The 12040-nt window shown below is 40.7% G+C and overlaps 2 protein-coding genes across 2 annotated transcripts in view; one reads left to right on the top strand and one right to left on the bottom strand.

Annotated features, from left to right (window-relative positions):
* The first annotated feature begins 3787 nt into the window (after positions 1 to 3787).
* Positions 3788 to 4780, top strand: LOC135982876 (olfactory receptor 5AR1-like). The gene has a single exon (XM_065591260.1). The coding sequence runs from the start codon at positions 3809 to 3811 to the stop codon at positions 4745 to 4747; it is 939 nt and encodes a 312-aa protein (XP_065447332.1). The 5' UTR covers positions 3788 to 3808; the 3' UTR covers positions 4748 to 4780.
* A 5836-nt stretch (positions 4781 to 10616) lies between these two features.
* The window catches only part of LOC135982875 (olfactory receptor 5J3-like), a 5512-nt gene continuing 4088 nt past the window's right edge, over positions 10617 to 12040 (bottom strand). Inside the window, exon 2 of the mRNA XM_065591259.1 lies at positions 10617 to 12040. Within this exon, the coding sequence (XP_065447331.1) occupies positions 11128 to 12040 (913 nt within the window). The 3' untranslated portion in view covers positions 10617 to 11127.

Raw genomic sequence — 12040 nt, 5'->3', positions numbered from 1 at the left:
CACTTGTGTCAGCCACACACCATTCTTCTGGGATCGGTGATATCACACTTCTTTCTCCACAGGTCGGCTTAATCCACTCAGCTCTGACAGAGTAGGAATAAATATTCTCTCGATCTTTTAGACGTTAAATTAGATTCCCTGTCATCAGCTTTTCAGATATTTTGCTTGATATTTATTTTTGGCTTTTCTGCTTCAGAATAAAACACAGTGGAAAAAGGTACATGATGCTACAGAATTGCTTATGTTGACGGTATCTATTTGCAGAAAAACCAAATAGTGTAAGATAAATAGCAGACAGAGAAAACCATAAAATATAATCTCTTGTTTTCTTATGTCTTATTTTGCCATCTCATTTATTTAGTCTCAAATGTGTTCTTTTGCATGATGAATTGTGGTGCTAGCTCAAAAATTCTAGAGCAGATCTGGTGCTGGAGTGACAATTTGAAGAACTGAAGTTCTCTATTTACACACAGAATGGGTACAGCATAAATTAAAGTCAACTCAAGATTCCAGTCTACAATAGCACATCTCCTCCTGACAGTCTGCAGGGCAAGGCTGATGCACACCAGCAGGTAAGAGGACCAGACGCAGAGTCCTCAGAAAACTTTCTGTCACACACCTGGTTGTGTGCCTGTTCTGGGGAGGAACATGATATTTCTGTCTCAGCTTAATATCACTTGTAACTCAGTACTCTCGGTTCTGTCATTGACACTGGGGATCAAGCCCGGGACCTCGGGATCTAAAAAAATGAACTACCTGGTTTAAAATGTCTGTTTGTGTTAGCTCTGTGTGGTCCAGCCTCTGGAGGGGGACAGAGAACTATGAAGTGTGAGCTTAGGTTACACGATCAAGCACCTTTATCAGCTCTATATTTAATAATAAAAAAAAGAATCCAGCATTTACTACTGGGGGAGCTGGTCGTGTTCCCTGTATTAGGTTACCGAGCACTTTCCATTCTCACAGCTCCTTGCAGTCTTGTTTTCGAGAAGCTAAAACACCTCCATTGTTTGCAGCAAGTTTTTGAAATTCAGTTGGGAGAAAGCCCTCAGACTTGAGGAGCGTTTTTGGTTTTGTTGTTTTTTGTTTTGTCCCCATGAAATTCTATTCAGGTTTAGCTGAGTTATAGCTTTTGACAACCACTGTCACCCCTTTCTTGCTTCAGTTGTGAGCAAAATTTGAGCTTCCTGCCAGTATGATACCTGTATTCTAAACAGATGGGCCCGTGTTACCACCAAAAAAAGCAGCAGATGTTGACAATGTTGCACCTGGAATAGTGACTGCTTCTGGACCTGCTCAACCAGAGTTGATTGGGGCAGGAGAGAGCCACCTCTGCATTACATACGTGGCCCAGTGGTTCATTCCCGTCTCTGGGGATTTTATGTGGGCAGGCTCTCCCCTAGCTTCCCCAGAGGAAGAGAGAGGCAGAATACTGGGCCAGGCGCCCCACAGATCCTACCCATCTCCCCGGTCAGCTATAGGAAAACAGCCTGCTCTTGCAAAGGCCTGTAGTGCAAGTGGTAGAAGTCTGTAATGCACTGCAGGTGGTTACAGGCGCAAACCAAGAGGATGCAGAATGGAGGTGTCGTGACAGAATTGAGTTTTGCCTTTTTAAAAACCCAGGAAATTACATATGCAAAACTATATTAACAGCACATCTGTTAAATCTGTATTAACAGAACATCAGACAACATTTAGGTTGTCTACTCGGTCACCCAAAAGTTAGTCTGTTCTATACCCTGAACAAGGCAGGGATCCAGTGGTTCTAAGGAAAAACAGCATGTGATAATGTAATTAAAGACTATCATAATGCAAACACCCACGAGGGCAGAATTAAGGTTGCATGGGCAACCACAAATCTGGCATTTCCTAATTTTCAATTGCGGAACTTTCCAACCTTAATGAAGTCTTTTGAGCAGGTTTTTTTGTATGTTTTATTTCGGGGGGTGGGGGAGAGGGGTTGATTCATAGTATAAATATTAAGAACAGTTAGATTAGGTATGATACAGACATTTGCAAGGGATGTAAACCTTCATGCTTCAGAGCATGAAGCAACCACTAATTGCCTGGATGTAGTGTGAAAATACCCCTATAGGCATGTTATTGAATAACTTCCTACTGTGAGGACTTTGCCCCATTATCTGAAGCACACAACAAAGACTGCTAATGCATAGACAATACTCAATTAGATGCATCATTTGTCTGATCTGGTATGGAAATTCCTATGTTCCCTATATTTACTAAAAATAATTTCATTTCTTTTTACTCGTCTAGCACAGGTGTAAAGACAGAGGGAATATGCAGAATCCAGAGACCTGTGTTTTTCCAGTAACAAGGAAACTCACAAATTATCTCCAACTCATTTTCTTTCTATCCTAAAGACTACAATCGGACATGAGGTGCTTTGGTCCCATCCGCACACATCTCACGTTGTGTTACCATGAAACTGACTAGATTCTGATTACATTCACACTTGTGTGACTGAGTAGTTCAGCTGAAGTCAATTGGTTAATGAGGAGTCAAACCAGTCCATATCTTCCTCCACCAAATACAATGGAATTTACAGCATGTACACCTACACCATGACTGGTAAGAAATGTCATTATTATTATCTTTTGAGCATCTTTGTGCATGTAGCAGTGAAATTCCATAGAAACATAACAGCCATACTGGGTCAGACTAAAGGTCCATCTAGCCCAGTATCCTGCTTCCGACAGTGGCCAGTGCCAGGTGCCCCAGAGGGAATGAACAGAACAGGTGATCATCAAGTGATCCATCCCCTGTTGCCCATTCCCAGCTTCTGGCAAACAGAGGCTAGGGACACCATCCCTGCCCATCCTGGCTAATAGCTGTTGATAGACCTATCCTTCATGAATTTATCTAGTTCTTTTTTAAACCCCGCTATAGTCTTGGCCTTCACACCATCCTCTGGCAAGGAGTTCCACAGGTTAACTTAGTATTTATCCCTAGGAGATGCATTTTCTCATTTCTAGGCTCTGTGAATCTGAGTCAAAAGTAATCCTAGAATCAGTTACAGTCCACACCACCTACAAGTGTTATTACCTCTAGGAGGATTTGTAACAGGGAGGAAAAATAATGCATGTAGTTACAAAGAATGTCTGTAAAACATACACTGACTCCAATAGGACAGTGACACTTTAGTGATACCAAACTTTTTCACTGGGGCTGCCTCATATTAGGTCCTAAATCTATATTTAGGCACCTATATAAAAGGGGCACTGAGCATCACTTGTGCCCTTTGAGGTCATTTTGATTAGGAAGAGAAAATCAAAGACCATGAATAAACTCTATAGCATTGATTACTTGCATACATTGATAGATTATTTGCCTCCCTTCTAAACTAAACACTCCCAATCTATATATCTCTTATTTTATAGAAGATTTGACCCACTGGATGGTTCATGCATATTAAAACAGAGTAGGGTGACCAGAGGGGAAGTTTGAAAAATTGGGATGGGTGTGGGGGGTAATAAGTGCCTATATAAGAAAAAGCCCCCAAAATTGGGACTGTCCCTATAAAATCGGGACATCTGGTCACCCTACACAGAGTCCACAATATTTCTGTAGCTGGAACATGTCCTATCTGTAATGGAAAGCATGTGGGGAATACAAAGAGAACATTCCCTAGGAGTGTCCTTCAATGTATTTCAGCTTTCCTATGTTTATACACTGTTTCCCAGGAACAATCACAGGGATTATGAGGGATCTGTACTCAGTACTTTATTGGCCAGTGATTAATTTTAATCTTTTTTTTTTTTTTCACCAGCAGAGGAGAGCGTTTCTGGAATAAATGGCAGAGAGAAACCACACCATGGTGACCGAGTTCATTTTCGTAGGATTCACAGATCATCCAGATCTACAGATCCCCCTCTTTATGTTGTTCCTAGTGATGTATGTGGTCAGCCTGATGGGGAATCTTGGGATGATAGTGTTAATCATGGTTGAAACCCGACTTCATACCCCCATGTACTTTTTCCTAAGCCAGATGTCCATTGTAGATATTGGATATTCCACTGCCATAGCTCCCAGGATGCTAATGACCTTTGTAGCAGAGACTAGAACCATTCCTTTGATTGAGTGTGCGGCACAACTATTCTTCGTCTGTTTCTTTGTGACCAATGAATGTTGCCTCCTGGCTGTGATTGCGTATGACCGCTTTAAAGCTATCTGTAATCCACTGCTATACAGAGCCATTATGTCCAAGAGACACTGTGTCCTGTTAGTGGCTGGTACATATGTATGTGGCTCTGTGAATTCAATTGTGCAAACTCTATTTATATTCAGTCTGTCCTTCTGCAGCTCCAGTGTTGTCAACCATTTCTTCTGTGATGTGCCCCCTATGCTGAAGCTGTCCTGTTCTGACACCCATGTCACTGACCTTGTACTTTTCACTTTCTCTACTGTAATTGGAATGACTACTTTCCTGGGTGTCCTAATCTCCTACATGTGCATCCTTCTGGCCATTTTTAGGATCCGTTCTGCCAAGGGGAGACGCAAAACCTTTTCCACCTGTGCCTCCCACCTGACAGTTGTCACTATGTTTTATGGGACGCTGATATGTATATATTTAAGACCCAGTTCTAGCTACGTGATGGACCAAGACAAGGTTACCTCTGTGTTTTATGCCCTTGTGATCCCCATGTTGAACCCCCTGATCTACAGCCTGCGAAACAAGGAGGTAAATGATGCCTTTAAAAGGGTGATATACAAGAAGATTTTTTCTTGGTAATTATAATCATTATATTTTAACCAATAAACAGTAGATGGAATAAGAGTGAGTTCTCTTGTCATTTATCCTTATTTCTATGACTCAGCCACTCCATGTGATGTACAGAAAATCATATAATGGAACCCAGTCAAATACAATATTAGAAATTGCTGTTTTTAAGATCCATGAATGAGGGTCTGTGACACTATGCAGAATCAGCAAGATGCTCTGACATTTGGCTTAAAGGACAATTGCCGTTGCCTGTTATGTTTTAGGCCAGATTGGAGTTCCGGTGAGAGGATGAGAAGATTGTATGTATCCTTCCTCGGTTCTGAGATTTCACCCAGTGGAGGGCACTGTTAAACATACTGAATCAAAGCAACCAGAACTGAGGTAACGATTATCAAAGCTCAGCTTAGGTCGATCGGCCATGTTCTCGGAATGTGTAATGATAAATTCCCCAGAAAAGTCCTCTCTGGTGAGCTTAGGGACTTAGTCTGAATAATGCAGAGTTGACCTTCATCATGCAGAGCTAGCCTGCACCAAATCAGAGTATCTTCTCTCACCGCTGCATCATGCCGACATGAAGAGGACGTTGTTTTACTCCTGAGTTCTCAACAGAGGAGGTTGTTTCCAGTCATCACAACCAGCTGCCCTGTCTTCACGGCTAGATGGAAGGGGAGCATCCCAAAACTTAAGAGGGATCTCAAACCTTTTTTTCTGTTTAACATGGGGTCACAGGCCAGAGAATGTTGAGAACCACTGGTTTTACTCATTGAAAACTGTTGCCGTTTTATGTAGGGCTTTTGTTTATTTATCTTCTCTCCAACCTATGAAAGAATTTCTCTGGCAATCCTGAAATTACACCTCTACCCCAATATAACGCTGTCCGTGGGAGCCGAAAAATCTTACCGCGTTATAGGTGAAACCGCATTATATTGAACTTGCTTTGATCCATCGAAACGTGCAGCCCTGCCCCCCCCCAGAGCACTGCTTTACCGCGTTATATCTGAATTCGTGTTGTATCGGGTCGCATTATATCGGGGTAGAGGTGTATATCATTGGTCTGCTTTCTTTGGCTTTCTTTGGACTTTGTAAACAGTGAGACAGGTTCGTCCCTGAAGTAACTCCCTTGTCTTGAGAGAATGATATGGGGACAGATCAAGAATGAATGTAGTCCAATCAATTTATAATGATGTACGATTGTGATGTACTAGTACACATTATGAAGCACTAGTGTGATGCGGCTATCAATATTCATAGCACCAGCAAGCTTCCTACACACGGTGACATTTGAATATTCATACTGGATATGCTCTGGTTAGTCCAGGGAAGTTTTGTCTGAATCATCGATCACTTAAATCCACTTCTTGTGCTCCTAGGAATACTGCTTATGATTTTTCCATATATGTACAAAATGGAATGACGCTATAGTGCCATAACATAAAAGGACTATTTTCCTTTCAACACTTTAATACCGGTACAGGATTGGAAACCCCATCGTGCAATCAACCACTGCCCATGAGCAAATACACATTTTCAATGAGCAGTTAGGCATCCAGTTCCCTGGACAACTCCCTGGAATGGGAGTTTGGTGCCTTTATATCCCCACTTAAACTCCTGCAGTCTGAACCAATATTGACTGAAGTCAATCGGAGTCTTTTCTTGTTTTGTCTTCTAAAAAGCAGGATCAGACTTCAACAACAGCAGCATTAATAACAGTTCCTGACCATCTCAACTAACTAAAAAGTGAGAGAGCCATGCAGTAGGCATGAGCACAGCATAACCCCGGAAAAAGCTAGAGAGAGCTTCTGTCACTGCGGCTACATAAGCTGGGGGTGGTAAAGTAAAAAATTGGTCCTTTCTTTCTTAGGCCCTCCTGAGTTCAGGGAAACAGGAGACTGCATTAAAACAAAATACCAGAGCCCATCAGTTTCTACTTCCAACTGGAACATCCCCAGGGCCCTGCAATGTAGCTAGCTGCTTGGTCCATGTATTCCGTTAACATTAATACCGCAATCCATAACACTCATTGACTGGATACAGCCGCATGCTCAGTTACAGTCGGTTTAAGAATATTATAGAATGTTGACATATTTTTCTAATAAAATGATATGGAAATTTTCCATAAGGAATTGGCTTCAGGTTTGAATACAGTATAAAACCTCTACTAGTGGAGGCTGGGGGAGATGCTTGTTTATTCACTGAGTGGATTATTTTAGTTTGGAACCAAAGATTAAAGCTGGGCAGGAAATGGTTTTCCTGTCCCATGAAAATTTGGGAGATTTTAAAAATGTCCCATCCCCAAAGCTGATATTTTCCTTTTTTCCACAAACCAAAAAGCTGGGGGAAAGTTGATTTTGATCAATCAAAATATTTTGTTCCAATAGTTCAAATTAAATGAACATTAAACAAAATAATTAGCTAATTAACATTTTGAAACATTAATTTTGAACTAAAAAAAGGCAACTTTTCGTTTTGAAAATGTCAAAAATGAACATTTAGACAATTTTAAGCTTCTTTTTTCTTTCCATTTTTTTTAAATGAGTAATTCATTGAAACTGGAATTTTCCCACAAGAATATTTCATTTTTGATGAATCAGTATTTTCCAGTGCAGAAAGCACTGGGCTTAAATTGCAGCAAGGGCGGTTTAGGTTGGACATTAGGAAAAATTTCCTAACTGTCCGGGTGATTAACCACTGGAATAAATTGCCTGGGAGGTTGTGGAATCTCCATCATTGGAGATTTTTCAGAGCAGGTTAGGCAAACACCTGTCAGGGTTGTTCTAGATGGTGCTTTGTCCTGCTATGAGTGCAGGGGACTGGACTTATGACCTCTTGAGGTCCCTTCCAATCCTATGATTCTATGATTGATCCAACATTGCGCTCTAATATTTTTCATTGAAACTTTATTATTGCAAGATAAAAAGAACCCCCGTGAATGGGGTTGGGTAGCGGGTCAACTCTTGAATCCCGGAGGAAGTTGCATCTGAGTGTGCTTCAGTGGATTTATGTCCTCTCACCATGAATCACAATGGGCTAAACTCTATTATCCCTTGGCTCAAGTCTACCTCGCAGAGTTTAAGTGTAAGGCATTTCCATGGGGTAGAAAGTATCCTAACTACTGCTGGCCAAAATTCTTTGGCTGAAACTTTTTTTCAGAGAAAAATGCACATTCAGCTACACCAGAATGTTTGCCCAATTGTATTGGGTTCTTCAGGATGGAAAAACATCAAATAAATTCATTTCCCCACTGCTAAACCTTGCTGTTCAGTGTCCCACCTCTGCATGGAGGGGTGAAAGTAAAGCTCTAAATCAGTGTTGGTGAGAACAGGGGCTTGTTTGCGTTGGGAAGCTGTTCCTGAGCAAGGTAATATGTGAATTTACGGCACTAGGGCTATTCCTGAATAGCTCCTGGTATGGACACTCTTCATTTACTGGATTAAACTAAACCGGAAAATGGCATTCTTCTATGCGGTCATGTAGGGAGTTACATTAGCTAGCTGTAGAGTCCGGTTCCTAACGCAATAGAATTGTGTCAGTGGTGAGAATAGGGCTAATCAGTGTATAGCAATGATGAGAAAAAAAATTGTATGATCAAAAGAGCTCTGTGAATAGCTGATTTCTTGGGTTGCTGGCTAGTCTGAAACATAAATGAAAAACTTAGTTTCTGGTTGATCCAAATTGACTTTTTTTTTTTCAAAAATTTCAATTTTTTGGGCTGACTGACAAGTTGAATGAAATGTTTTGTTTGATCAGTTGCTGTTTTTGCAATTGTTATTTTTTTTAATAAAATTGAAGTAAATTTTGAAACAAAAAGTCTTTTAAATGGGAAACTTAAAATATTTAGACCTTTTAGATTTTTCTGAGATTTTAGATCAAAGCAAAACAATTCATCTCATTTGACACAGATTCATAAAATATTTCAGTTAACCCAAATCTGCGTTCCTCAGAAAAAAAGTATTTTGGTCCAACTCCCCTCTCCCCCCAGTTCTAATGAACAATATATCGTGTTGCTCAGAGTAAAACTATCCCAATTCAAATTAGTCATGAGGCTCACATTTTCAACAGTGAGGGTGGTTAATGGCTGGAATGAACTACCATGGGAAGTGACGGTTTATCCAGCTACAGCTGCTGTGAAATCAAGACCCGATGGCTCTCTGGAAGATACACTTAATAAAATGCCAGTTAATGGGCTTAATACAGAGGATAACTGTATAGAATTGTGACCTGAGTTATACAGTCAGACTAAACGATGTCATTGTCCTTTTTAGCCCTTAAAATATATTATCAATTTATAGCATTGCTGTAAGTAAACCTATAAAATCACTATTTGGCATTGACAACAAGGAGTCCTTTGGCACCTTAAAGACTAACAAATTTATTTGGGCATAAGCTATCGTGGGCTGGAATCTTCTGGGTTCTGGCCCACCATAGCTTATGCCCAAATAAATGTGTTAGTCTTTAAGGTGCCACAGGACTCCTCGTTGTCTTTGCTGAAACAGACTAACACGACTACCCCTCTGAAATATATAGCATTGGTGGGAGTAACATTACATGACCATTATTATTGATACTACTTCATTAATTCATTAGTATTGGGCTTAATCCCAACCCCATTCTGTTAGGTGCTGTACCAACATATAACAAAAAAACAACCTCTGGCCAAAGGAGCTTGTAATGTAAGCTGAAAATAAGAGACAACGGTACAGATGACAAACAGATGGGGAGCAACACAAGGTGACAACAAGATGATTGAGAATAAAGCTGAATAACAAGTTGCTAGAGCCTTGTCAGAATTTGATTTTTAAGTTTTTTAGAATTTTAATTGATAATATCAATGTTTTATTTTTAAGCCTTTTTTATTTTAAATGTTTAAATCTTTACAATTGCGGGAAATTATGGGGGATCAGACAATGGGAGGTCAGACATAATTTTGTTAATGACAGCTGACACTGAGATTCAAAAAGTTAAAGCTTTATAAATGTTAAAACACAAATTGTCAACATCACATGTCAAAATATACAAAATAAATATCCTTAAATTAAACTCTAATACATTCTCAAGCTGCAGTTTTTCTCATTCTGCCTATCTGTAAATTTCAATTATTATTGATGGCAATAATTTTTTCATTGGTTTGTGTGCATATGGTGAAATCAATAATGACCAACATTTATTGAGAAAAATCTATTCCTTCCAAGCCTAAGTATATACGATAACACTGGTTAAGAATAGATGGATATAGCACTAGTATGAATACAGATGTGATCAATATAAAGACAACTGCATAGTACTTCACTCTAGAAGGAAAAATCAAATGCATAATACAATGTGGGGAATAACTGGCTAGGAGAAGTGCTGCTGAGATGGATCTGGGAGTTCAAGTGGGTCACAAGTTGAGTATGAGCCAACAATGAGCTGCAGTTGTGAAAAGGGCTGTCTGGGGTGTATTACCAGGTGTGTTGTGTGTAAGACCAAGGCAGTGATTGTATGGCTCTGCTTGGCACTGGTGAGGCCTCAGTTGAAGTTGTGTGTCTAGGTTTGGGAGCCACGCTTTAGAAAGGACGTGGGCAAATAGGAGAGAGTCCAGAGGGGAAAAACAAAAATGACAAAAAGGGTTTACAAAACCTGATCTATTAGGAAAGTTTTAAAAAAATTGACAGGTTTCAGAGTAACAGCCGTGTTAGTCTGTATCCACAAAAAGAAGAACAGGAGTACTTGTGGCACCTTAGAGACTAACAAATTTATTAGAGCATAAGCTTTCGTGGACTACAGCCCACTTGCATCCGAAGAAGTGGGCTGTAGTCCACGAAAGCTTATGCTCTAATAAATTTGTTAGTCTCTAAGGTGCCACAAGTACTCCTGTTCTTCGTTTTAAAAAAATTGGGCATGTTTTGTTTTGAGACAAGACGACCGAGGAGGGACCTGATAACAGTCTTCAACTAGGTTAAGGGCTGCTATAAAGGGGATAGAGATCAATTGTGGCAGCCCGTATGAGGCCCAGACACTAAAGAGAGCAAAAGCGTTGAATTCTCATAGTGCAAGTTACATACTGAGCATTAATTAAAGCATCACATTAAGAAATTAAACCTAGAAGCAAGTTTATTTTATTTTTAATCTCAGATAACCTTGCAGGGCACCATTTCAAATAGATTAATGGTCAAGAAACAAGGAAAGGTGTCTATATTCCAACAGCCACATAATGACAGGACATTAGGTAACATTGTTCCTCTCAAGCAATTGTAAAACATAATTTCCACATGCTACATCAGTTCTTTGAGTTTCATTTAATTCTTGTACAACATTTGTGATACACAAATCAAGGCAGTAACACATAGAGCATACTCCTACCCTTCTTCCAATTGTTCTTCTCAATTGACTGGAATTGTCATGGTGACAAATTAGCTGGGAATGTTTTTCCAGTCTATCACCCTCTTAAGAGCATCCTTAACCTCCTTGTTCCTCAGGCTGTAGATCAAGGGGTTCAACATGGGGACCACCAGGGTATAAAACACAGCAGAGATTTTCTCCTGTTCCAGTGAGTAGCTGGAACTGGGTTGTATGTGGCTTAAGCTCACAGGTCCATAGAACATGGTGACAGCTGTCAGATGAGAGGCACAGGTGGAGAAGGCTTTGCGCCTGCCCTTGGCGGAGCAGATCCTCAGGATAGAGAAGAGGATGTTCAGATAAGAGATTATGACAAACAGGAGGGTGGACATGGCAATAACTCCAGAGAATGTTACAAGCAAAATCTCATTGATGTGGTTATCAGAGCAGGCAAGCTTCAGCAATGGGTTAGTGTCACAAAAGTAATGATTGATGATGTTGGGCCCACAGAACGACAACCTCAGCAAGCCACATGTGTGGGTCAGTGAGTTCACGAGCCCCCCTACGTATGAGCTGGCCACTAGATGAATACAGACTCTCTTAGACATAACAGCGGTGTAGAGCAGAGGGTTACAAATGGCTACATAGCGGTCGTATGCCATCACGGCCAGCAGGAACCCTTCTGTGGTCACAAACACGACAAAAGAGAAGTGTTGGGCAATACAGGCAGAGTAAGAAATGCTTTTACTCCCCACTAAGAAATTCACCAGCATCCTTGGAGCGAAGACTGAGGAGTAGCAGAGGTCAACAACGGACAGGTTACTGAGGAAGAAGTACATGGGGGAATGGAGTCGGGGATCAACCCTGATCAACACAATCATCCCAAGATTCCCAACCAGCGTAAGAACGTAGCTCACCAGGAACGCCGCGAAGAGGGGTATCTGCAGCTCCTGACGATCCGTCAGCCCCAGGAGGATGAACTGGGTC

The sequence above is a fragment of the Chrysemys picta genome, chromosome 4 (genome assembly GCF_011386835.1).
Source record: "Chrysemys picta bellii isolate R12L10 chromosome 4, ASM1138683v2, whole genome shotgun sequence".
Classification (NCBI taxonomy): Eukaryota; Metazoa; Chordata; order Testudines; family Emydidae; genus Chrysemys; species Chrysemys picta.
This window is presented reverse-complemented; position numbering and strand designations above follow the sequence as displayed.

What these genes read in the sequence shown, in the direction of transcription:
- LOC135982876 (XM_065591260.1), top strand. Translation starts at nt 3,809, where the DNA reads ATGGCAGAGAGAAACCACACCATGGTGACCGAGTTCATTTTCGTAGGA.